The 27,930-nt window shown below is 38.0% G+C and overlaps 2 protein-coding genes across 9 annotated transcripts in view; both read right to left on the reverse strand.

The window, feature by feature from the left end:
• BMPR1A (bone morphogenetic protein receptor type 1A) overlaps nt 1–27,930 on the reverse strand; it is a 93,600-nt gene that overhangs the window by 52,093 nt on the left and 13,577 nt on the right. For 7 of the 8 annotated variants that reach the window (XR_011142239.1, XR_011142240.1, XR_011142238.1 and 4 more), the window contains exon 2: nt 1,068–1,189. The exons of the other annotated variant lie outside the window; for it this stretch is intronic. The gene's annotated coding sequence lies outside the window, so the exon portion shown is untranslated. The remainder of the gene's footprint in view (nt 1–1,067; nt 1,190–27,930) is intronic. 8 annotated transcript variants of the gene reach the window in all.
• LOC138067869 (uncharacterized) lies at nt 4,360–9,806 on the reverse strand. The gene is made up of 3 exons (XM_068951172.1): nt 9,711–9,806; nt 7,487–7,545; nt 4,360–4,624 (listed from the first exon to the last, which is right to left on the reverse strand). The coding sequence occupies exons 1-3, from the start codon at nt 9,804–9,806 to the stop codon at nt 4,360–4,362; spliced, it is 420 nt and encodes a 139-aa protein (XP_068807273.1).

The following is a 27,930-nucleotide window of genomic DNA, read 5'->3' on the forward strand; positions in this document are numbered from 1 at the left end:
CAAAATAACAAAAATCCTTAAATGGAACTTTCTCAACATAAAGAGAAATATTCCTTCAAAAAGTAGATCCTCTACAAATACCTGTACCTTGCTGGAGAGTTCAGCACTCTACATTGATGACAACAGCACAAATGGACAACTGTGCTGTTGTCATAGTCAAGATGGATATTGAAGATGCTATATGTAAAACATGCAGAGCAAGCTCCTTTGTGCACAAAATAGCCTGCATCTCACCCACCAAAGTGAAAAAGTCCTCCTCTGAGAACCTGACACATGTTGTGGACTGAACTCAAAAACGTGAAGACCGCCATTTACAGACAGATGTTTTATCCTACAAAACCCTTTTTACTTTAGCACACTAATAATTCTTCACAACGGCTGTTGTGGTTCTGCTGTTCACAGCAGAAAGTCGAGGCTAATGAAGCTATTTAGTGCTACAAATAGCTCCTAAAGCATAGTCTTCTACTAGTATGCACATGTTCCCTGAACACTAAATCTCAATTTCGAGATCTGCTTAGAATTTTAAGCCTGAGAACAGAAACTGTTCCTTCTCATAGACAAGCCAGCTTTTATCACAAGAGCATGACCTTTCAAGACAGCGCTTCAGCTGCAGAGCCCTCTTTACTGACAAAGAACTTAAGAACTCTATTTTTTGTGCAACTGGCTCTGAGACTGCATGAGCAATTACCTGCTCCGCCCACAGGGGGGAAAGGCGAGTAAGTTAATTTTTGGCTCTGTGTTTAGTATGAAGTCTGTAATTTTCAGAACTACCTCCAAGCCCTTTACGTTTTGGCGGTACATAAGCATGTCAAATCTAGGCTAGCTTTTGCTTTCATTGCAAGATGGCCTGTATTATTGAGTATCTTTTTAGGGACTTGTGATTAGAGGAGAAATAATAAATTTTTAATACAACTGAAATATGGACCAAAAGTAGATCAAACAACTGATTTTTAGCAAGGTATTAAGAACTTTGTCACCAACATAAAATAAAAATGAAGATGGCTGCTAATCACATGCTTTTTACCTCTGAAAAAGTCAAAATAAAGTTTTGCATGCATTACCCTTACCTCAGAATTGGGAAACTGAATGAAACTGTATTGTACTTCAAGCTTCCTCCAGACTGTTTTCATCTGTACTTCCACTTCATTAGTTCAAATGTGATATTATGGAACTGCATATTTCTATTAATCTGTAAAAACAGGAAGAGAATTTGACTTAAGAGCTAACAGAAGAAAATTGTAATGATGGTTTCTGGTGCATAACGTGAACTGCATGTTACAGATCGGAATATCAAGAACTATGGAACTCATTTGCTATCATAAAACTGCTTCTAGAGAAAGTTTATCAGACTTCTGCCTTTCTAATAGTTCTACAGTTGCAGTGTATTTGTAAAATACTGATACTAGAAGGCATTTAAAACTGATTTTATTTAGAATATACCATTACACTCTTCATACAAATACTAAAAAAAGATCTGCCTTAGATGAAGGGCAGGTGGGGGTGGGATGGGGGGGGGGGAGGCTTTAAAAGTCTTTGTGAATAGTTTTCCTAACTAAGTAAGGCTTTTGTAGCTGCTAGTCTTTTTGCTCTCTCCTGGCATAGACTACTGGTTTCACAGGGCCAGTATCAACCAGATTTATAAGCCTTTGGTTATTAAAATTTTACTAATTTTTTAAAACAAGCAGCAGAGTAGAGGAAAGACACTTTGTTAGCAACACCAATGGGGGAAAAAAAACAACAGTGCACAGGTCAATCTTTATTACACACCAGAGGATCTTCAAGTGACTGCAGTTTCATGACAAAAATCCACTAGTATCACCCCATTAGTTCCACTACACAAAGAACTACAATATCCTGAGAAATAATCAATAGGTTTACTGTACCTGCATGCAGGCATGATTGCTCCTGGGAAGAAAAAGCAAGCCAAAAAGCTAAAGTACTACAAGTAAGGTGGGTTTGATTTTTTTTTTTTTTATTTTTTAACTGGCATGCACCCAAGTATTAGAGGAAACCAAGAAACAGGCTCTTATCTGACATTCTAACAATTGTGAACAAACCCGACTCGTGTGAAGTCCAACTGCTTGCAAATATCTTTTGAAAAAGCTGATAATTTGAACTTATCAGCTTTAGTATTTATATTCCAATTTGATCATATGCCATGTATCACCAACACTTTCCATTTTGTCACAATGTTACAACTTTTGAATGCTTCCATTATCTGAGGCTTTCAGAAAGACCATAGATGAAAATTATCATTGAGAAGTCTTACTTTTACGTATGCAAACATAACCTTGAAAGTAACACAAAGGCTCAAATAGTAGTAACCTAGATGTACTGTTAAAAAAACATATAAGCCAGTATTACAAACTAGAGATTTAATGCCTTATTTCTGAACGCCAAGGTTGACAGTACGGGAGCAGGGGTGGATGAAACGCTTGCCTAAGTGACTTCCAGCAAAGGAAGAATTTCAGTGTTTGTTTTTCTTTGCTTTTCCTTCCCAAGCTCCATGAGGACCCTTCCCATTACAGGAAGGTCACTGAATACTTCTGTCTCCATGTCCATTTGTAAGCACTGTTCCTAACACACTACGATTTAATAGTCTTGGTAATAAATAATAAATCTGTGTAAAACTGGCAACCCGAAACCATCTCGAATATCAGATAGCACTAGTTCTTAAAGACAACTGTCTCCGCTGAGCAGACAGGCTGACACTTGACTTGTTTCTTCCATGGTAAAACTGAAAAAACACTTGCCATGCAAAGGTGTCTGTGGGGAGGGCTTTTTTCGTTTTCTAAAGTAAGCTGGTAAGAAATCTGCAAAATAAATCCATCTCTTTCTCTATATATAACCAAGGAATTGAGTTCATCTTCTGGCAGGCTCTACAATGAACTTCTATAAATAGAAAAAAGTTGGTATACTTTCCCTTTCTACTGTACCACCACATTCCCTGTATCTAATTTATACGAAGCCTGCTTTGTATAATTTGAAAATATGGCTGCTTTACAAGGGAAAAAGGTATTTCTGAACAACGGTAGTGTTTATGAAGCTCTTTTGGGTTTTTCCAAACTGCCAAATGGATGAAATTCTTAATAGCTGTTAATTTTTAACACTGATCCTACTCCTGTTTATCAGATATCCAAGATCACTAACATAACTGCTTGGTATGAACATTAGTATGATTTTTCTGATCTACACAACTCTAGGTATGTCTATATTAGCATTTTATCTCACAACAGGAGTGCAGTCTTGAAGTCAGTCTCCCAAATGCCTTTATTTCCCTTGCTTTGTTTTACGTAGCAAAGCAGTCTCTGAGCACATGAACCAGCCTTCTTTTGAATAAAACTAGATCAGAGATCAACCTTCTGGAGTGCACAGTATATGCTCCGACCACTAACAGGAATTCAGTCACAGAGTCATACTAGAACTAGTTTGAAATAAAACCTTGACAACCTGTATAGCGTGGATGTCAGCTTCTCAGCACTAGTAGCATGGACACAGCTTCTTTTATTGCTTACCAAATTGCTGTTTCAGTTCCAAATTCACCCCTTCTTTACTGAAACAGCAAACTCCAAAGCCTTCATCAGGGATGAGGATGAACTTAAGAATAATTATTTATTTATGCGAGTGACCTCTCTGTGTTACAAACCATTTCTTCAGCAGCATGAAATGCTACTTAATTTTATATTAAAAAAAAAAAAAATCAATTGAGATATTTTATACAATTATCCAAAATGCTTAATTATTAATGGATTCGTTTCTCAAACTATTTGGTATCTTTATTCTAGATGGTATTTTTATGAGAAATGCTATCATGTCCAAAATAAAACCATTAAATAAGTTATTTTCACAATTCCATCTTCCTTTTACTAGAATTTACTACTCATCTACTCATTCATTTACTACTATGACTACACAAAGCACTCAAGAATTAAGAAGTATGGAACCTCAAAGTGCTTGTCTCTGGTTACATCCTAAATATAGATTTACCTGGGAATTTTTGGAGTTAAGATTAATTGCAGGATCTTCATGATATACCAGCACACACACTTTAAAAAAAAAGAAAAAGAAAAAGAAAGATAGCAACTATCAAGCTAGCCCAGAAAACTAAGTTTTTTGTGCTCAGAAAACTTAGGGAGCAGCTAGAATATCTCCCCTGAGCTGATTTCAGCCTCATTCTGCGGGGGAGGCAGGGCTGTCCTGCCAATCCAAGGCAGAGGGCAAGAATGAACAGCTGTGAGCAGCACAGAAAGGAGGGATGTGCAGCAGCAAGGTTTAAGTGCAATCGAGTCAAGCTGCTGAGGAAGGAAGGAGGAGGGGAAGGCGTGCTCCTACTGTGGAGTCCTTTTCCCACCTCCTTGCTTACCTCAAGATTCTAGTAACTTCTTCTTCAATAGCTTCCAATTCCTCCAGCTCCCTATCCAATTCCTCCAGCTCCCTATCCAATTCCTCCAGCTCCCTATCCAATTCCTCCAGCTCCCTATCCAATTCCTCCAGCTCCCTATCCAATTCCTCCAGCTCCCTATCCAATTCCTCCAGCTCCCTATCCAATTCCTCCAGCTCCCTATCCAATTCCTCCAGCTCCCTATCCAATTCCTCCAGCTCCCTATCCAATTCCTCCAGCTCCCTATCCAACCCCCGTCACCTACCTCTTCTCCTCTCTAAAACTTCCCATGACACTTGACTCTCTGTATGCTTTGTTCCTTCAATCCATCTCCTCTTTCCCCAACTGTCTCAGCAGTTTTCAGCTCAGTTATTTACTTACCTTCAGTATAAATTAGAATTTTTATAGTGGAATAAAACATCAGAGATGGATCTAGGGCATTCCCTATCAGCTATAAACATCCAACAGCCTGACCAATCTATGACTGAACAAGGAGCTTAATTTTTAGCCCAGAAATAGGAAAAAAAAAAAAAAAAGTTAGCATATGAGAAATCTGTAACTGCAGGAAGACAAAAGGCTGCTCAGAGGCTCTTTACCTTCAAATGAGAAATAGCTTTTAGAAACAGAAGAGTAAAAATGACAAATATTTACAGAGAAATTGTTATGTTATGACACATCTGTCTCTCAGGTATGTATTTTAATTACAAAATAATAAGTATTTAAGGAATATAAGTTTGCAAAGTAATCTTAATGAAAGTAACTAACAGCTAGAATAACCGCAAGTACATGATCATACAAAGACTCACTGCTACCTTGTACAGGTTAACTACTCAATTCACTCCAATGTCCAGCTACCTCTTCCCTCCTCCCATCACTACCGCTTCGCTTCTGCAGGATCAACTGTTCAGCTAGCCATACCTTCACTCAGAAGCATGAAACAGAGCCCTGCTTTGAAGTTTCTGTAAATTTAGATCACATGACAGACGTGAGTTAGGATAATATCAGACAAACAACTAAAAGAGAAAGAACTGAAGCAGTAACCTTCAGCATTTGAGATTTGGGGTGGAAGCAATGGAGAGAATGAGAAAAGCAGCTAGTGCTAGCAGCACGTCTCTGTAAGCAGCACGTCTCTGTAAGCAGTGTCAGAGCTTCACAGCTCGCAGGCGATTCTGTTAACAAGAGATGGGAGAGGTTCCTGAAGCAAATGACTCATTTTAGGGCTTCTTGTTAGAAACCTGTGTACATGGAAAACCTACTACAGGCCCAGGCTACTAGACAGTAACCTAGAAGATAGTTCAGTTAAGAGTCTCATGACTGCCACTGAAGAATGTGGCCAGAGCTGCGATAAACTAGGAAGTGTTTGAAAAAATAACACGTACTCTGTTTTTACTACTGTAGCTGTGAAATTTGGGTAGAATTTTAAAAGGAAATCAGCCATAACAAATGTCCAGTTCCTACTTCAAACGTCATGTTCCTATTCAAGGATATGAATTTCTTAAAGAAAACCTTTTCAACATAAATGAACATGTAGAAAAACCCCCACAGCATGCCAAAGCATGTTGGAAGAGCAAATATGATATTGCTTGTAGTACATTTGGGGCTTGATGTTTTTTGCCTGTAGAATAGTGAAAGTAAAGAGCAGGAATACCTTGTTCAACAAATAGCCGTTCCAAAACATACAGGACCACAATATAAAACAGAATGCTGCTTGGGCTGAGCAAGCATATCACTTTCCAGTCTCTGGATGCCAAGCAAGATGTGAAAGAAGAGTCTGCAATATGGTTCAAGCACATTTGTTCAATCCTTAAGTCAAAACAGCTCAAAACACTTCTGATCACCCTCCCACTAAAGTGAAAATATACCTGCCTGCAAGCTAATTTTAAAAGTTAACTTTATGTATGGCTGTATTTGTTTGAGTTTTAATACACAATCACTAAGCTATTCTTGCAGGCTACTAAAATGCAAGGAGTAAGATGATATTCCAGATGATATTCCAGCACTTCACATTGGCATTATAATGGTTTGGCCTTGCTATATATCTGGTCAGGACTCCCAAAGTCAGTCTAAGATAATGCTGTTTTTACATTCTTCCAGGTTGTTCTTGGAAAGCTTTGGTTTTGCTGTTCTTATTGATTATTTCATAGACCCTTTATGGCAAAATTGTAATCATTTGTGGGTAGGTATACAGAACTTCAGAAACACTATCTTGGAATAGTCTGATGAAAACAAAATATTACATAGAAATAATGCTGACCTAAACATCAAGTGGTCAACTTAAGTACTTAGCTGAAACTAAAATAATCTGGCTGGTTGTGGATGCTGGCAGGTCAGATACTGAGTGCTGCCTCCACTAACGCAAAATTGACCTTTTATTTCCAAGCTGACCAAGAAATAGAGCAAATCTCCACAATTATAAAAAATACAATTGCTTTTCTTCAAGTCAGGTATCCCTCTTTCTAGAAGATATTTCTTCTCTATCAGGGCACGCAGCTTTCTTCTTTCCAGGAGAGAACTTTTATTTATTTTGTGCATATTACAGCTGGAAATTAGATCAATGGACTAAAGCCTAGCGCATCTGCATTATTTTCCTTAAGAACAGAGTCAACTGCTCTTCTAGATCCTTAAAAAGGACTTACATACTCAGGAGGTACTAGAGGTACTCTTCAACTGTCATAGACTTCTTCCCCTTGAGAAGCAAAAAAAAAAAAAAAAAAAAAAAAAAAAAAAGCCTGTAATCACAACTTGATGGTATATTGTGAACACATACAGCAGTTGCAGTACAAAAGGGCAAAAGACCAACCTGAGCATTTTCTCCTGAGTCTTTACAACCATGCAAATTACGCAAAGATCAGAAACGCCCTAAGCAGGTAACACCTGAAGTGCCTACGCTCTGCTTCACAGCTAGATACTCTGCTGTCACAGAATCACAGAATGGTTGAGGTTGGAAGGGACCTCTGGAGATCATCTAGTCCAACCTCCCTGCTCAAGCAGGGTCACCTAGAGCATATTTCCCAGGATCACATCCAGATGGGTTTTGAATATCTCCAGGGAAGGAGACTCCACTACCTCTCTGGGCAACCTGTTCCAATGCTCTGTCACCCTCACAGTGAAGAAGTTCTTTCTCTGTCCTTGCCATTCATTTCCATTTTCCTCATCTGAGTTCCCTGTTGAAATATAAGACATGTTATGTCAAGATAGAAGACAGAAGTGTTTCACATGCTCAAGCTCCTCCAAAATCATTGCCCCGGGGCATATTCAAAAGCATCAGAACACAAATAAATTCCTGGGTAAGGTAGGACTGTACAGTATCGGCCAGAGAGAAAGGACAGAAACTACAGAGCGACATGAACCTGTGTAAATCAGAGTGCAGCTAACAGCGGCAGCCAGAAGCAGCAGTTTGCACATAAGGGTGCAAAAAAAGTGGGCCTTATCTCCATTCAGAGCAGCATACACATTCTCAGTTATGGCTGTGAAACACCACAGAGCACGTTCACCCGTAACTAGCAGTGCATCCCAAGAGTCACTACTGGGCCCAGTCTTGTTTAACTTATTCTTCAGTGACCTGGAGGAAGGGACAGAGTGCCTCCTCAGCAAGTTCACAGATGATACAAAACTGGGAGGAGTGCCTGATACCCCAGAGGGCTGTGCTGCCAGTCACAGAGGGACCTCGACAGGCTGGACAGATGGGCGGAGAGGAACCTCATGAAGTTCAACATCGGCAACTGCAGGGTCCGGCACCTGGGGAGGAACAACCCCAGGCACCAGGACAGGCTGGCCGCTGACCTGCTGGAAAGCGGCTCTGCCGAGAAGGACCCGGGAGTCCTGGTGGACAACAAGCTGACCACCAGCCAGCAACGCGCCCCTTGAGGCCGAGGAGGCCAACGGGATCCTGGGCTGCATTAGGCAGAGCGTTGCCAGCAGGTCGAGGGAGGCGATCCTCCCCCTCTACTCGGCCCCACCTGGAGTACTGTGTCCAGGTCTGGGCTCCCCAATACAAGGGGGACACGGAGCTCCTGGAGTGAGTCCAGCAGAGGGCCACCAAGATGATGAAGGGACTGGAGCATCTCTCAGATGAGGAAAGGCTGAGCGAGCTGGGACTGTTCAGCCTGGAGAAGAGGAGACTGAGAGGCGATCTCATCAACGTGTATAAGCGCATCTGAAGGGAGAAGGGAAAGAGTACAGGGCCCAACTCTTCTCAGTGGTGCCCAGCGACAGGATGAGAGGCAACGGGCACAGACTGAAAACACAGGCAGTTCCATCTGAACCTGAGGAAAAACTTCTTTCCTGTGAGGGTGACAGAGCACTGGCACGGGTGGCCCAGAGAGGTTGTGGAGTCTCCTTCGCTGGAGATCTTCAAAAGCTGTCTGGACAGAGTCCTGGGTAATGCGGTCCTAGGCGACTCTGCTTGAGCAGAGGGGTTGGACTAGACTATCTCCAGAGGTCCCTGACAACCTCAACCAGTCTGTGCTTCTGTAAAATTGCTAAGCACTGTGCCCTCCAAAGCATCTCATCACACCAGACACTCCTTGTATGAGAATCCAGATATAAACCTCTTGTAATACTGACTTGGACCCATACCGGAAGTCTTCCTTGGCAGTAGGGCCAGAAAACTCCACTAGGCTCTCACTTTGTCTTGGCAGATGTAATTTCCTATAGTAAAAGAAGTTTAAGCCTTCTGATTTCTTAGAGGATAGCTTAAATATTTTGTTTTGGCACACCCAGCTACCTCATCTGGAGTTGTCTGCAGGACTCTACAAGGCTAGTCTCCTGTAACTGCTGTGCTGTGAAAGCAGGCTTTGCACTCACAGTGAAGAAGCCTCCGTACTTTCAGTGGGCCTTAAGTGTTCTTCCTCCACTGGTCCAGCAAGCTAATACCATGGATATAGAAAAGCTCTGAAATTTGTACAGCCAATAAGGTGAAGAAGTCAGCTGACTCTCAGAGCTTTGGGGCTCAAAGGAATCTGACAATAGCTTGCTGTTAAATCATTAGCAGTTATACAGCAGACCCTTCCCAAACCTTGCACAGTTCTACAGTCCCATCTGCAGCACTGGTGACGCATCAAAGCCGGATAGTTCAACTAGCATCAAGAAATCGAGTCCGAATCTAACTTACCAAGATTTGTCACTAACACAACTGGGTTAATGCCTTTGCTATGCAACTCTTGTTTGGGGTACTTGAGAAGTTATGGGACTATAGGGAAAGAATTCTCCTGAACAGTGGTTCTGATTTTTAGAAAGATCCAAAAGGCAATTTTAACTGTTTATCTCATATTGGAGGTTTCTGGCTCAAAGCTTCTCCATCAGCAATCTAAACCTCCTCTCAGTATACTGAAGACAGATTATCCCCAAGGTTAATACAATCTTCTACTGCTTCTGACATCCCTGAAAGCGTACAGCGAGTTATGATCCGATCCATTTCGCACATCTTCCCGAGTTTCAGAAAATTAACACAAAACATCTAGGCCCCATGCTGTTTAGCCACCAGGAAAATTTCATAGTCAGCTTTCTTAGCATGCTTCAGAGCCTTGCTGGGCCATATCATTTGGCTAATAATTTGCCTTCTGTGGATATAAGCAACAATAAAATTTGATCACTTGGCTCACAAACCTAGAGAAGCATGTTCTTATCATAATACTGATCCTGGGAATGCTGCCCAGACTTCAGTTTCTCTGACAAGAGAGCCAACAAAATCTAGCTTCTGCCTGTGCGGCAGGACACATTCGACTACATTTTGATAGGTGATCCTCTTCCCCTCCCCCTAAGATTCTTACAAAAGGTCAAGTATTTCTTCAGTCTATCTTTTCACGGAGTAATTCAAATGGTGAGAAACGTTTTCAGGACCTCCTTGTTGTTGTTGTTTTTTTGAAAAAAAAAAAAAAGGTCCTGTGACACCTAAGATTTTATGATCTCAGAAAACAATCCAAGTACCCCCCTTGAAATTTCAAAATATTCACTTCAGTTTACACACTTTCTTAATCAACTGAAAGTAAATGCTGAATCCTGGTCTGTGAACAGTACCAATTGTTTTTTTCAGGCCCTTTAAGGCCAAATATATCCTGCAACAGACCCACTCTTGACAAAAGCAATAAGGTACCAAACTTAATTCAGAGACAGTGGAGCAAGCAAAACCCGAAAACTGCATCAATGCCATATCATGGTGACATACCAAGTCAAGCTTGAAGTGTCAAAATTCCAGGAGTAAAGCATGCATATTTTCAAGTACTATTTCAAATATTTTTACCAGAAGATAGTGAGACAGTAAGGTCTCTGTAACACCAAAGACAAACAGTAAAGACTAGTTAAACATTGCTTCATACTATCTTTTTTTTTTGGGGGGGGGGGCAGTAGGGAGATGATGGAGGATTAGTGTTCAACTTTGTTGTTTTTTAATTAAACTGTCACAGAGGGTTGTATTAACACAGTTTATGGGGTTGGTAACCTCTGACAAAGAAGGAAGATGATGGGAACAAACGGTTGGGGGTGAAAAGTCTTTCCAAGATCATCTGCCTTCAACAAAACAGTAAGTTGGAACCACTGCCTCGACAGTTTCAAACACAGGAAAGAGAACAATATTAAAGGAAATCAGGAATCACAAAAGAAAATGGTTTAAGGCCTCCGCTAATAAATTTGCCTACAGAGAATTATCTGGACTTCAAAAGGGACTACACTCTAACATTCAAGAATAAAATAGTGCTTCTGGGGGGAACCAAGACTATGTGCACTGAAACTCAAATGTCTACTACTTTTTTCATTTAAGTATACTAAAACATATTTAGACATTTTTGCAGTTTAAACAGACTTTAGGTATTAGGGTCCTTACAATTAAAGTTCTTATAAAAACGTAAAAACACTTCTGTAATAGCTCAACAATTTTTCTCCTCAAAAGCAAACCAAAAACCTAGGGCTCTGTCTTTAGTCAGTATACTGCAACAAAACAATCAAGGTACATATGGTTTCTCCTACTACATCTGACGTACAGGAAAGAGTTGAAGGTCAGTCATAATGCGTTTTAGCTGTCTGTGATGTCAATGATTTAGAAGGAATACAGAAACTTTAAGGTCCAGAAGTTAGAAACTGACGCAGAGATGGAGTTTAAGATTTACTTTTTTCCCTGGGAGCTATAAAAATACACATACTATTAAATGGCCTTTACTGAAAAAAAAAAAAAAAATCTTACTGGCATTTGAGGCACAAAAATCACAGAACTCTTGCCTAGCTTAGAAAGATCTGCTTAAGCGCTGCTAAACATATAAGCCTTAAAATTTACATTTGTTTCTACCACTGTAAAGGAAAATAAAGGAATCTGTCAGCTATCATTAATCATTGAAATTGGCAGTGACTAAAAAGTAAGAGGAATAATTTAAATGAAGCCTCATGCAGTTTGTGTCATATCAAGAACATGGAGAAGAGTGTTTATATTTACATATTAAATCCTAAATTTAGGCTCCTATTGATTTAATCCACAGCGATAAATCACTGACAAGAACTAATCAAAAAACAACCAAACAAATGTTTAGCTATAGATAAGACAGACATATGTTCTCTTTAAAATCACTAGATTATGTAACACTGTATAACCAAACCCAGAAGAGAAAGTCATACAAAAATATTTCAAATTATTTTAGACTACTTCAGAATTTATTTTGTCCAAGTGCAGTATCTGAAACTTAATTTTTTCCCTGGATAAAACTTAAAGGTCACGATCGGATGATGTTATGCATAACTGATGCTATGCAAACAACTAAGCCTTTAGCAGACAAAATACAAAACTGCAAGATTTACTCTTTTTCAATTCAATGGTACAAAAAAATATACCATCTGCAGGTAAGGCAATGAGGAGGAGTACTGTATAGCCCAGGAAACAACATAGCAATCCCAAACCCCAACAAATAAAACTTTTTTTGGCAAAAGTGATTATTTAAAAAAAGAAGTTCCACCCTTTTCACTTACATCACAATACAGAACTTAACTTGCAAGTCCAAACCATCAGGTCACAATGGCCTCAAGTTCCAGTGAGGCTGAGCTAAACAGGCTTGAGTAAGGAAACGCTACATGACATGGAGAATAATTTACAGTGTACAGACTAAGCTGCTCAAAAAGTCTCAGATACTTCAACTATTAAGCCTAATAATTATACATTCAGAGCTCTAGAACCTTACACCACCTGCAGATATTTGGCCACCAGATAACGGACCCCTTTAACTTGACTTGTGGTTTCTAATCACAAATTTATGAAAGAAAAAAATACTCCCCCAAAGATATATGCAGCACAGAAACAGTCAAGTCACAGACACAGCCAAACATGGGGTAGGCAAACTGAATCCAATTCCTAGTCACGTTATATAATTTAATCTACTTCATCCGGTCTCTCCCACCTCCTACTAATGTATGTATTCAGAAATAAAGGTGAAGAACTTCTTTCCGTCTCTCAAATTCTCTTCTTCAAATGCGCAGGCCTACTGGTACCTTTATCAAGGGCTGAAAGAAAATTAAACCTTTTCCGGAAAGCCTGCAATGGAAAAAATTGTGGTAAATGGCAGTGAGAGGCCACTTACAGAGAACAACCTAGGTGTCTCCTCTGGTAAACTGGCTAGAAATAGGTTTATTTCATATGGCAAAACCACCCATTTATGAACAAAGACCATGAGATAGGGTCTGTATCCTGAAAAGAGTGACTGTAAAAATAATTTTTAAATAAAAACCATGACAAAATTTAGGCAGCACAAGCAGGATTTTTGCGATCTTCAAATTCTTCATCCAGGGAAAGATTTTTGTCAAAGCTTTAAAGTCTCCAGAGTTTTGCTGCTGCCTATGCTGAAAACTGCGATCATCTTGACAGATAAGATTGCTGCTTAGGCCTCCCGAGAATGCCACCGCATGAAGTATTCTGCGTATACCTCTAACCACACTGACACCACTGACAGATATGAACACGAAACATAAGTCACAGACGCTTTCCTTCAAGCTTGCTTTTAGTACAATTATCTAGAAGCCAAAGCACTCGCAAGTGGGAGATCTGTCCCACTGTCTACAAGTTTTGGATGAACTGGGTGCTCCAAGACAGACTTGGAGAGTACAAGCGATCATTCTTCACTGCGCTTGCAAAGGATATGTCACTACAGAATTGAGCATAAGGCTCATGGGGGAAGGTGGAAGAGGTAAGAAAACAGCTTAGGTGGGTCGTCAGCCAAAGGATTAAGAGTACCTGGGATGTGAGACAAGTCCTGAAAAACGTTAAACATGTTTTTAATGCAGAATACCTTCATCTTTCTCTACCTTTCTAAGTGTAAAATAACTTCTAATTTGAAGTGTAATCTCCTTCATCTAAAAAATGATGACTCTTTCATTTTCCTCTTTCTGAGGAAGCATTTCATCTGGAAGGATGTGGGTATAAGCATGCGGACTCACATTCTAGTGACAGGATTAAGGGATACTATAGGACCCAGTAATATTAACAGTGAAATCTAAAGTAGGCATAAAGTAATATAAAAGCTTCTTCCACCAACGTTGTGAGAGACTTCTCATCAGGGAAATATGTAAATTTCTGATATTCACTTCCATTGTTCAACAGCATTTCTGAAAATTTCAGATTTATTTCAGTTCTGGAAAACTTGTCCTGTTGCAAGAAACTTAACGTGCTTCATACCATTGTTTTAACGTGACCTCTCTCCAACAAGAAGAAAATAAAATTCTGACGCTAGCAGCTTTTTTATTTAGTAAAGGCACAAGAGCCAACATCTGAAATTTGAATCTCATCCAAATTCAAATTGGAATTAAGAACACACTTTATAGAGAGTTATCAATTATAGACTGATTCATCCATGATTATGGTGCATTCTCCAGGGCTAGGAACAAAAAAAAGTTGAAAATAGTGCTCTTTCAAATGTATACATCTTTAGAACCTCTAACTTGCCCTTCTTCTCAAAAAGCAAAAGACTACAATAGATAAATTTAAGGGATTAATTCCCCTCGGTTATTGCTGCTTCATTATTATTTTCCAGTATATTCAAAAGAACGGAAAACAGAGCATCTTCGCATGTTCCCCTAACTGAGGTTTTCACTTTCTACCAAAGTACTGAATACAATTCCTATTTTAACAAGGAAAAACGCAAAAGGAATTCAAACACGGAGCTAACCTGTGCCTGCTCTACACTGAGAATCTGGCTTCTTTTAAATTGTCAAGCAAGTGCCAGGATGAATAAAAAAAACCCAAAGAAGTAAACAGTAAAGTGTTCAATATCAGTAGCTTCTTCATAGGCTGTGCTGAAGCTCTAAAAAAATCTCATCTGATTAACACTTGAAATACATGGCACCTATTTTATGAATTCATACACATCACTTTCATTCTCCCTTTTCTGTGATTGCTAGGCAAATTTGCAGCTAAATATTTCCTCTCAGGCTACCCTAATCTACAGAGCAGCCTCCCCCTAAGCTACTAATGAAACTATTCATAAAACAGCAATCAATAATAAGAAATTTAGGGGAAGACAACATAAAGACTTGCACATAAAGCTGTAAGATAATTTTATCTCAAATAGTTCTGTGTTTTAATCTTCTCTAACACAGAAACGAGACTAACAAACTGTGCATAGCACTACTCAAAAATTTAGTGAGAATAAGGTCTAACTCCAGAAAATTATCCCTCAGGCGCTGAAGAAATTCATTCTCACCTAAATTTACCCATGCAACAAGTTTCTATATGCCATTTCAATCACACAACTGATAAACCTCGCCAACAGGAGTATTTCTTGGAACACTTTGATACCTTAAATAGATATTTACAATGCAACTGAAGAGTCAGACATCAGGTAGGCCTTTTCAACATACAGCAATTCCTGCTGAAGTAGAAAGCCACTCAATTTTCTTATGCCTTGCAGAAATACATTTCATCCCACTGAAACCTGAACACTGATATACCAAAACTTCAGTATTCAGTTTGCTAAGAATGTGAGACACGGTAAATGCTGATAGGCTGAAGAGATTTTAACCTTGTGCATAGTTTCCAAAGGTACTCGTGGAAAATATAAAAGAATCCAAATGCGGGGCAGCGAGTTCCTTGCTTCGGTAAAGAACGCTAGAAGGCTGTACCAGAGCAACACTGAAAGTAATTAACAGAAAAATGTCACTTACCTGCAGTATTTTTATAAAGGATCAGTAATTTAAATTTTGCCTCTGTTTTCTTTTTACAGAAAGGCAAAATGATTAAAACTCCAATAAAGACATAACATAATTAAACAGGATTAGGAAAGGAAGAGGTTTATACACCCTGCTATCATGACCATCTTTTGCTTGTTCAAACCTGAAATGCAACTGTTGGAACAAGTAATTGGGGAAAAAAGACAGGGATCGTTGGATTCAAATCTTCAAAATTTATAAGGCAACACGTGCCTTACAATGGCAAGAAGGGACAAGCTTGATATTCCAATGTTTTTTAAATGGAAAAGAATAAAAAAGTAATTTTCTGTAACCCCTTTTAATAAACCACGTAGTACTAGGAAGGATGAAATAACTTCCCTCCTGTTTACAAACAGCTTTGAAAATTACTAACACTGACACAGATGTACGTACTCAGTCATGGTCTGTTCATAAGAACATATCTCACATTGCCCCAGAATACACGGCTTTCCCATCTGTCAGCCCTACCAATTCACCCCAGAGTCAGACTTAGAAATGAGTTACTTCCTTGGCATTCCATTAAAAACAGAAGATTCTGCAAGAGAAATTATGTACCCAGATATACCAGTGTGTTTACTTCAAGTGATTTATTCAAGTATGCATGACTGCAACTCAGGAAACAGCTTTCAAGCATACAAGGAAGATCAGAACGTCTGACGTGGTTGTGCTGGCCTCTAAGAAAGTCACAAGATAAAACAATGAAAGCTACTAAAGTGAGCAGAAATAATTTATTATGTTTAAATATAAGTTCTGCTGAATAGAAGCAGTACTCCTGCACATTCCTTCTCATATTAGTATGTGATTCTCAAAACTAAAATAGAACAAATATTTGAGTATATTTAAACAGAACCATACACCTCCATCACAAGCTTACAGCTCTTTATATTTAAAAGCAAAACAGAACTTGAAAGATGTAAGCAACACAACTAAATCTTGATCAAAGCAGCATGCAATCATATTCTGGCAGTCACTAGAGCAGAGGCCTGCCACTAGTGTAATAAAGCATCTCCATAACCTAACTCATCCTTATTTGGCTGGGGAGGCGGGCAGGGAGGAGAGGAGTCTGAGTAAGAAAAAAATAAGTTTGAAGTTTCAAGAAACTCAGGAAAGAGCGATCTCAAGATGCTGTAACATATTCTGCTTGTGCACTTGTCTGGAAGTCAGGCAAGACTCAAAAGCTCTCAAATCCTGTAACGTACAGAATGCCTATCTCTAATAAACCAGAATGTTATATGGTAAGCAAGTGATCTGATCAAATGATTTTAGACTGTCAAGCCACTAGAAATGTCAAACTAGTTTGGACTACATGGGTCTTGTCATTGCTCCCTCTTTTTAAGAGAGATCAAGGAACATTGACACACATGATCCAAAACAAAAAAACAAAACAAAACAAAAAAAGCTCTTAATAGGATCCTTGACAAGGACTGCTAATTCTTGCCAAGGCTTGCAAAGGCATACAGCGGCCTCAGGTTATTTTGTGTTTTTCCGAGTCCATTCAGGGTGGAGGAAAAGAAGAAAAACTACCCTTCTCCCCCTAAATACATACCGTTTGAGATATTGCTTTAAAAGCCTGAAGAGCCAAGAATTGAAGAACAGTTTTGTTGAATGAAATGCTTGTGCACTGTCCTCGTCTACATGGTCACTCGGGTGTAAGGTTCATCTCTTTGGCAGCAGAACCTAGTATGCTGCAATTTGTACAATGACAATCTCAGTTCTTTTATGCGCAATTCAACAAATTGGTTTGCGGGAGGTTGGGTTTCTTTGGTTGGTTGGTTTTGTTTTTAAAACAAGCTGAGACTTGCCTGTAGCTTCTCCCTACTCGTTAAAAGCAGCAAAAACATTTGTAAGGTATCTCAAGAGGAACATTCTTAGATACTGGAAAAAAAGTAGCACTTTGGATGTTAAATTCTTACCACACTATTCATAACTTGATCTATCTTAACATTCACAAACCGATAACCAATTCCAGATCCCTATTATCTGCCTTTCCAAAAAAAACAGAAATAAAACATAGAATTAAATTAAAAAACAAATCACTCCAAATCATTTCAAAACAGGACGATCAAGAAAATATTCTTGAAAATACAGAACAGGTTCGGTACACGAAAAGCACTAGCAGGATGAGATGATACTCTTTGTTTGAGCTCACAGATGAGACTTTCAAAGGTATACCATTAGAAAGAGGATGCATAAGATTTCACCCTTCATCAGTTTCAAAATTCATAAGAAGTTTATCATTATTCAGTTTTGAATAACTGAATAATTAAAAATATTTGTACTTTGAATGGGAAAGACTGTTAGACATAACAGAAAAGGTAAAGAAAAGATGGAGAGCGCACAACTCTGTTTCAGCAACTGCTCTTCTCCAGACAGAAGTTAAACTCCAGAATTCAAGCTAACCTTGGGAGGAGGGAAGTACTCATGCCAAAGCTCCTTAGCCCTGACACCCTGCTTCAGAGGCACAAATACTAAATATAGAACAACATCCAAAAATAGCAAACTGCCTACTGTACATGAAGTAATGACAAATAACTTCTCCATTACTGAACAATAACTGTATTATTTTTCTCCACTGTATTTTCTACAGTTATTTTAAAAAATAATTAATAATTTTAGACTTTTCCAGTTACTACATTTTACTCTAACTTTGATGAGTTACAAGGGCTTCTTTTCACTCAAAAGCAAGACAGGATATGACACAGCCCAACTCCGGGAACAAACAGAAAAGCCCATTTAATACTTCAGAATGTTCTGATGTTATGCTTTAAGGATAAGTAATTGTGTCAAATGCCAATTATACAGCACTATCAGCATACACAGCTACCACTGAGAAGCAGATAAAGAGCTTTCCAAGCCACTGTCAACAACAGGGAAACAAATAGTTTTCGGAGAATCTATGGAAATCATGACTTTTGCTACTGCAGTATTAAGAGACACTTGCACAGAAGTTATAATGGGAAGCTGCCTATAATCTGTTCTTGTCTTCATTACCTTTATCTTACTATCTTTATTCTATTCGCCTATAGAAGGCTTCCTCTGATGCCATTCAGTTTATTCGCTACAAAGAAATAATCAAAAAAGCAACCTTTCATACAGGAAAGTTTTCAAATACAATTGGTACAAAGAAAACACGGGAGGGAGACAAATGTTCACTTTTTGCATTATCTAATCCTGTGTAAAAACACCTCTATCTGATAGCAACGATATTCAAATTTAAATGTTACATGAAAAAAATAAATCAAAAAGAAGCAAGCCCAAAAGACAAAAGTATAAATTCCAAATCTTTAATAAACAGTTCCTCTGGAGTAAAAGTCTGAGTTTAAGGGGGGGGGGGGGGAGAGGGGGAGTATTTGACAGATATTTTCTCGACTTTTCTTTGATAAAACTACAGTCACATTTGAGAAGGCTTTCCAGTTCACAGACCCATTTTATTTCTTGTTGATCCTGCAACAAGTTTTACTTAAAAAAAGTAACAAAAAGGAAAACATCAAATACAAATAGATTTAAATAAAAGCTAAGAAAGATGTTAAATGCTTATGTTTACTTCTTCTGTTTGGGAAGAAACAGAGGCTATATATAAGAAGTAACAGTTGCCTGCTGTGCTACTCAGTGCATAAAGTAAATAAAGTAATATTCTGTTTTCAGGCTTAACTTGTATGTATGGTCTCACACGGAGATGTGTCTTGCAAGTAAATGCGGTTCCTTTGAAGTTACCTTCATACATTTATACATGTGCAGTATGGAAACTATCATTTTCCAACTGTCACAATTGAAAGATTAAATGACAGGAGGATAGACTAAGAGATCTTAATGCCAGGACACAGTTGATATCTGTAAAACAGACAAAGAAAAAAAGGTTAAGATTCATGTTGTTAGTACGTGGGGAATTTTCTCTAGTTTAGTAACCTGCCTTAAGGTTTTTGCTGCTCCATCAAGTTCCAACATGATTTTTTTTTTTAACAATACAATTTAAAACAAAAAGGTTTCTGTGGAGTTGAGTGATAACCTTCAGATTTGATAACACTGCCAAGAAAATTCAGCTTGGAAAAAAAACGTGTATTACCGCTTGTGTATTACCTATTATTACAGAAGTATCATTAGCTATCATCTTCTGAGTTAGAAAGTTCAAGGTGAATAAACTTATGCTGAAAACACTTGCTGTTAGTTTTCAGTTATTTCAGTTACACGTACAGAAGCAATTGCTTACAGGTAAACAGTTCCTTAAGTAGCCATTTCAAATCCTACCTCACAAACGGAAGGAAGAAACCTACTTTTATTCACTTAGAAATAAACTCCCCCCACCCCTTAAATCCTACTGTAGGATTAAATCCCTTCCTTTAAATCCTACTGTAGGATTTTAACATTCGCAGAAAAAACTTGATTCTCGCAAGGAGTATATTAAGAGTTACTCCTTTCCTGCCAACTGTTTCTCATGTTTGTGAGCCACTGCCAAATCTAACACTGACAGAAGAAACACTTCAGAACTTCAACATTTTTTAAAGTCTTTCCATTGTTTCAAATACGCTCTTAGCAACAAACAGCATTTTACATCCATCGTAACATGTTCTTTTTTCCAGGTCACAAGCCCTGATAATTTTTAAAAATGTAACTCCTGTAATAACTACACAAGAATATATACAGTTACCTTTGTTAAAACAAAATATTTGTTAAACTTAAATAGGAGTCCAAGTCTACTTAGATACTTAAATAAGCAGTCAGATTTTTAAAAAATGCTAAGCATCCACCCAACAGCTCCTACTGACAAAATACTCAGATTGAGATTTTCAAATGGCCTGTAGCACTAAACCGTTTGGCAGCTCTCCTGCCTTGGGGTCTCTGTATAAAGAGAGACTTAAATCAGGGAATAAAAGACTACCACAAATGAGGGATAAAGAGAAAAAATAGTCTACATAGTTCTTCATGTCCCAGCCTGGACCTTTAGAAAGCTAGAACTCAGGGTCCCCCAAAATAAATGAAATGGGCTTAAGTTACAAGTAACTAATTTCAGAAGTGAATTTAAAAACAAACAAAAAAACCCCCCCACGTTTCTGTTAAGTCTCTTTCTAAAGAAAGATCTACTAGATAAGCCCAATAATCTGACTTTAAAGAAGAGATGACTACTCAACCCTGCATCTATTAGCACAGTTCTTTCCTCAACTGTGAAACTAAACGAGGATAGTTGTATACCTCCAAGTCATACACTGAAGTCCCAATGTTCATTTTCATTCCCTGATACACAATACAAATCAAGTTTAAACACTGCTGACAGAGCAGCTGGATAAGCTAACCTGGCTGGTGCTAAACAAGGTCAAGTGGTTCTTGCTCCCCTCCTCCATTCACTCTCTAACTCAGTTGAGTAAAATGGTATCAACTAAAAAAGACCCACCAAACAAGCAGGTAGTTTGGGTGAGAGAGGAGATGAGTCAAACTGTCAGAGCCATAGAGGAAGAAAAGGAAATCACTTAACATGAATCAGCCCCGTGTGTCCAGCTTATTGTCGCACAGACTCACTGAATAACTGTGGCTGGAAGAGCTTCTGGAAGTTGCTTAGCCCAAACTCTTGCCCAACACAAAGTCAAATTCAAAGCTAGGTCAAGCTGCTCAGGAATTTGTCCGGTTACATCTTGAACATCTCCACGGATGGTGATTTCACAACCTCTCTCACCAACACGTCCTACTACTTTACCATTCTAATTGCAATTTTTTTTTTAAATGCAGTAAGAAATTACTTTGCTGCAACTTGTAACCACCAATTCCTTATCCTTTCAAAATGCACTTTTGGGAAGACTCTGGCTCCACCTTCTCTAAAATACCCACCAGGTAGCTGAAGACAACAAACATATCATCCCTCAGCCTTCTGCAAGCTGAACAAACTCAGCTCCCTCAGGTTCTCCTTATACGTCTTGTGCTTGGCAATCCCTTTGCTGGAGCTCACTCCATTAGGTCAATGTCCTTCTTGGACTGGCAGACCCAGAACTGGACACATTGTGCCTTCAACTTGCTGGCTATGATTTGTATTCTAATTCAGTGGAATGGTGAGCCAAAACCAAAAGGTTTAGTCTTGGTCCCACTACTCTTTTTTCTCTCCCTCCCCTTTTAGACCAGAGCTAGTAATCATGTAACCACAGGATGAAGTTCCTGAAATAGTTGATGTGATGTATTTTTTTGTTTTGTTTTGGGGTTTTTTTTTGGAACAGGTTGGTTTTCTGTCAGAACACAGCAAAATGATTTAACCTGGTCAACCCAATTGCTAGATGGAATATAACAAAAAAAAAAAAAAAGTGACAGGTGCAGGACCACCTTTTTGGACAGTATCTCTCACTGCCCTATTGGATAGGTGAACAAATATCTGAGAGGGTTTTAAAGAAAAAGCAATACTAGAAACATAAAACAGATCACCTATTTGCATGCATGCCACTCAAATACCATGTCATTTTAGTGCCAACGTAGTTTTGTTGCTTGTCACAGCACATAAGAGAAAGTGTTTTTATGAAGATCTATGCAAACATTTTACAAAGTAAGCATGTGTGGGCGGAAGCAACATAATTCAGATCTGTTTGTTGTTAACATACAGCACAACAGTAGTAGCTACAGTCTATTTCAACTAAGGCAGAAGTCAGGTGTTGGTGTTGCAGCTTTACACAGAGCTCTGCATCCATTAATTTACCCTGGATCTCAAGATAGCAACTTTACCATCACTGCTAGATTGCTTGAAATTTCCTGAACTTAGACACTGAAGCGTCTAAGCAAAATACAGTATGTATGCATTTACAGTCCTTTTTCCTCGCTTCCAGGCATTACAAAGCGTGACCGACCTCAACTTGAAAATGGTGAAACTATCTATCTGAACTGCAATGAAAAGCATTATAGATGTACGCGTTGGAACAGAAACAACAACAACAACAAGTTTTTTGGTATCAGTTTCCTTTAAAATCTCTCAGCAGCAGCTGCATCTGCTGCATACTGCTTTTTGGAATAAATACATTTTTTGCCAGCAATATCACATTTTGAAATACAGCACAGGCCACAGTGAGTTGCGCAAACACTAAGAAAAATTTGACCAAAGAGTAGATGAAGTGATTTAGTCATTTATTTTTTATTATATATAGTCTTCCTAAGAAAATGAGAAATTGAATCATTTTCATTTTTACTCCTAAAGTCAAATTTAATTAACCTTAGGGCCAATTCAGTCTTCCTAAAAAGTTTATATCCAGATTTTAAACTTGTGCAGTGGATAGTTACGAGTCAAGAAGAGGTTTCTGATGTTTAGGCTAAGGCAGAAAAAAATTTTTTCTCTAACCTGTGCCAAAGACTGTTTTTTCTAGGAGAGGTAGAAGACAGAAAAGACTCACTGTAGTGAAGCAGAAAGAATCAGTTTGATCCCTTCGGTTTGAAAGGAGCTTAGGAATAAAGTGGTAGCAACTCAGAAAGAGTATCCTGTTCCGATGAAAATTCTAAGTGCTTTGTGCTAACTAAAACAACTGGAGAATTTTGACATAGGAGTCCCCATTTCAGTGGGTGATTGCTTTTATTTTGGGAGGAGGGAAAGGAATAAAAGGAATTCCTTTGACAAGAGAAAAACTACATTGCTAACCACAACCAGGATCATTTTACCTCTTTTGCTACAAAGAGGTATAGAAGTTACACGCCATGAAGAAATATCTCATGATCTAACAGCTTTTTTTTTTTTTTAAAAAACACAAATAATACAACTCCAACCAGTCGCTACAGAAGATATTTTTGCAGTTAATTTATCTATCTTGCACATTTCACAGGACTTGATCTACAGTATCTATCATTTAGGGTCCAATAAATGTGCTATCTTTTGTCTTTGATGAGACACCCCAAGAATAAAGCTGTACTTTGCTGCTGAAGCAAGTCTAGAGTCATTACTGATCTCATTTTTGTTGTCTCACACAAAAGGTAGAGGAAAAAAAGTCAGAAGTTAAGAACACCTGATTGGCAGAATTATTTACAAGCCGAACTAAAATAGAGAAATAGGTCAAAAACGTGGACAGGATTTCAACTTAGTATGTCCCCCTTAATTTCCTTTCTCTGAAAATATTTATGCAGCCTCAGAGAAGCATACTGGACACATATTAATAACCCTAAAGGAGTAGATACAAGCTGACACTGCTCTATCTTTAGGCCATACTGGCTACAATAACATTTCCACACAGCATTCCATTCCAAAGTCAACTTGAAACTTTGCACAGTTATATTATAAAAAGCCTTACTGATATTCTACTGCAGTTTTTTTGAGGGTGGACGCTTTAAGAAAAGGCGGGGGGGGGGGGAGGGAAACCATGCACAAAATACACAGGCACTGTTCCTCAAAGGAATCACTGAGCACCACTGCAATACAAACATTAAATGAGAACTGTAAGATACTTGAAACACATTATTTCAAATCGCTGCTTTATATGCACGAGAAGAGATACGAAGACAAGCAAAATGCACAAACCTATATCTTTATCAAAAAGATAAACACCCACACATAGAATTTTCCTAGTATTGTAAATCTAGTAGCCACTTGAAAAATGAGACGAGGAGAGGGAAATAAATGTATGACATATAATTAGCTTTCTAACTCTCAAATAAATATTTTGAGTACAATAATTTGTTTACAGAAAATCCATATAAATACTGTTAGAATGAAGCAAAATTAAACACAGACACAAGGATATCAGACATTTAAAAATACTTCAAATACCATTTTTTCCTAATAAATTCTTATGTTTACTTAGAGTAAAATGATCAAAAAAAGAAATCCTCAGAAAATAACAGAAGAGGTCGTGTCTTTCTTACATCTACAATGACTGCAATGGTAAGAACTGCCACAAAATGAAGCAACTGTGAAAAGAACTTGAGAAGAACTGCTTTCCCTTTTTCAGGCCCCCTTTAAAGAAAATCTCTTTTGGTCTCTCTTTTCTAAGTGGGGGCAGGGTTAGAGATGACTGGCAATTGCGTAGTCTAGTTTCGCCAACATGTCTCCAGCCTTCAAGTGCAGTGGTAGGCTCTGGAATGCAGAATGAGTAACTTGATCTCTTCCCTTCCCTCCTCCTTCACAGCAACATTTAGAAAGTAATTTAACCTCTTAAAATGGCATCTCAGCACTGTTTAGCAGGGAACAGATCTACCCATACGCTCTCCTGAAACAGGAAAGAAAACTATTCTTTTAAAATATTTCTTCCCTGAAGTAAGATGGAGGAACCGAGCCTACGGTACTTCTGGATCTGTCACTTATAACTGATACACCCCATTATTTCCCGTTAACAAGAGCATGCTTGCAAGCCAAAAGCAATTCTGGTTCTGGGAACAATTACTTTTTAGCTAAGCCATGAAGGTCTGAATTATTAGTTCAACTCTACCCTGACTCAAATTCAACTTTACTTTTGCTAATCACAGAAACAAACAGGAGGGCTCTTATCCAGAAACAAGGAATAAATACTATGTAAAAATAAAAATTTGTTCTTTTTCATCTACAAAAACTGTGAATACCAGAACCAAAACATCCACATAAGTCAAATAAGATAGAATCTTATCCAGCACAATGCCACTACGTAAGCCCAAATGAAGGGGACAATGTTGCTACGAACTCATTTAATTTTTCAAACTATATGCATATAGTTTATTTATGATACCACCATATTACAAATCCTAAGTTTTAACGTTAAGTACATAGACGCACATAATAAAAGAACACAGTAGTTGTGCTTTAAGCCAATATATAAGCCAATCTTATAGGTACACAAACTGTTTCCATCTATTTTCACTAAAGGTAACATTTTTGTAGCATGAGTAAGACTGTTGGTATTCAAAACAAATATTTAAATGTTTTGCTGTAAACAAAATAGCAAGCATCTTTACCATTCCGAACACAGTGAAATTAATAAGATCCCATTATCCTATCAGATCAGGAACAAAGACTTGAAGAAAATAAGTTCTCAATCATTCTAGTAATAGCACAACATAAGAAGAGGGAAAGAACAACTTCAAAACATTTTTCCCCCTGCAATTTTCCTTACATAGAATAACACTTATCAGTCAGGAACAGAGTGACCAGAAAAAAGTGGTCAAAGTACCATGAGGGAATCAGTACAGGTCTGAGGAGTTCACATTGATTCTCTCCTAGGTAGTTTCTACGGGAGCTGGGTTACACTTTTGTTGGCTTAACTAAACACACCACTGCAAAGCACTGGTAATCATGGCAATTCTTCTGCAACTCTACCAAGAAAATAATTTTTGCCAGCTTACATTGTATCAGAAGAACCATTCTATTCACGTAAAAATACATCTCTGCTAGCAATAAAGATTGCTAGAAACTCTTAATTGTCATCAAGTCTCTGGGCCTAGATTTTTAAATTTATTTAAGAAGTCAGCAATGGAAATTTGGAGCTTCAGGATCTTTAGATATGAGACATCCATAAGCCACACAGTTTCCTCTGTTCCCAAGTACAAAAATAACTTTTAAATGTCAAGAGATGTTGAATTGAAGCAGTATTTTTATGTTAAAAGCTCAGAACCCCCTGAGGAAGTTAAATACCACTCTAATAGGGGCTTCCGTAAGACTTAAAGTCTAGAACAGAACCTAGAGCAGGCAAGGTAGGGTGATTAAAATAATCCCCCTGAAATATATTCTAATATATTTCCAAAAGAATGAACTAAAAAAAGAAAGAAAAAAAAGGACTAACCTTGGTTATTTCATGCCATAAAAAACTGACAGCTAACCATTTTACCCTTATATTCTAGGCAAAATGTTTGTGTGTGCGCGTGTAGGGGGGTAATCTTTATGTAGCAAAATAAAAATCTTAGTAAGATGCCTTTGATACTTACAGAACACTACCACCTTATACATGCATTAAAAATATTTATTTACTGCAAATATTGGTTTACTTTTGCAAGACCTCTTGTTCTTGTTTTACAAAGACAACATACAATTGTTTAATGAAGTTACATGCATCATTTACTATATGTTCCTTCTTTCAGATTATGTAACTCCAGATCTTTTAAATCTTTCCCAAAAGGAACTTCTACTATGGCTCTTATGTGTTACTCATCTCTGGAAATTATGCATTCTTACAGTTGGTATCAGCTGGTATCAGACGACCAAAATTCAAAGAAAGATCATAATTTCTGACAGTTTTTTCAGTTTTACTCAGTATTCCCGTATTAACCTCAAGGTAACAGAAAAAGCTCCAAATATCCTAAAGTAAATCATCTTTTTTTTTGTTTAAAAGTATGTTTAATAACGCTCACTTGGTGCAATTAAAAATATTTTAAATGGTTGTCTACGAGTGGAACAGCAAGCATGTTTATGCTTTAAAATTGAAGCTCAAACGACCAAAGATGATTACTGGACAGCTACTGAACAGCTCACACAGTTGTTGGTGCCAATTCTTTTTCTGAAGGCCTATATAACCATAAGCATCCTCCCTGTAGTTGTGATAATTTTTCTTTTTTTAAGCCTAAACTTTCTTCCCAATTCTAGAGGTTGTCTTTTGGACCTGGGCAACCTGTTACTGGCATACTGCATGCAAGCCCTCTGCCTAACAAACATTAAGGCCACACTAAAAATATAAGATAATCCTGAAGGCTTCAACAGGAGTCAGACTGTGCTAAAAATAAAATGATTTACAGATGTTTTACAGAAGAGTCTCTGCTAATGCAATACTTTTCAAAAGAGCAATTTGAAAACATGAATGTGATGTTTTACGAAGACATTCAAGAATGTCTTTGGTACTTGAGCTCAACACAGGTTTCACACCAGCAAAAATTACAACCAGTCCCTGGAAAACAAACACACGCCACACACCCTCAACTCCCAGAAACTTATACTGCAAAGGGAGAACAATATGAAGTATTAGAAATCTCTCTTTTCCCTCAAATTTTTAGTCTAAAATGAATTTTTTTTTAGGTTACTTGATCTGGATATTCTACACAATTCTCCCCTCCCTTTTTTAAACAGGGTCACATCATCACTGTCAATTTATTTTAATAAATGAAAATTAGTGTCAGAAAATATACCTGCTCATAACAATTTTTATATTTTCATAATCAAAACTTCCTTCAAAAGCTGCAGACCACGTATTAAAGAAAAATATATGTATAGGGAAACAATGAATAGCTGCAGAAAAGATAAAACACCTTACAAAACCGCTGTTAAAAGGGATTTAAAAATGGAAAACATTCCATAAGGTCTTTGAATTGTGGTAATCTTGGGTGCATTTGCAACACAAAGTCCAACAGGCATCATTTGAAAGTAAGTAACCTTTTGAATATGCTTCATTTCGTATGAGAAACACACCTGTGAATGTTACCAATCGTTTTAATAACTTTAGACATCAATCTTTAACATAATTCGGTGCAAGCAG

Source organism: Struthio camelus, chromosome 7 (genome assembly GCF_040807025.1).
Source record: "Struthio camelus isolate bStrCam1 chromosome 7, bStrCam1.hap1, whole genome shotgun sequence".
Taxonomy (NCBI): domain Eukaryota; kingdom Metazoa; phylum Chordata; class Aves; order Struthioniformes; family Struthionidae; genus Struthio; species Struthio camelus.

Coding starts and splice junctions, on each gene's coding strand:
- LOC138067869 (XM_068951172.1), bottom strand. CDS start 9,806: ATGTGCGAAATGGATCGGATCATAACTCGCTGTACGCTTTCAGGGATG. Junction 7,546..9,710: donor TTGGGGATAATCTGTCTTCA/GTATACTGAGAG, acceptor ATATTTCAACAG/GGAACTCAGATGAGGAAAAT. Junction 4,625..7,486: donor AGAGAAAGAACTTCTTCACT/GTGAGGGTGACA, acceptor GGGGTTGGATAG/GGAGCTGGAGGAATTGGATA.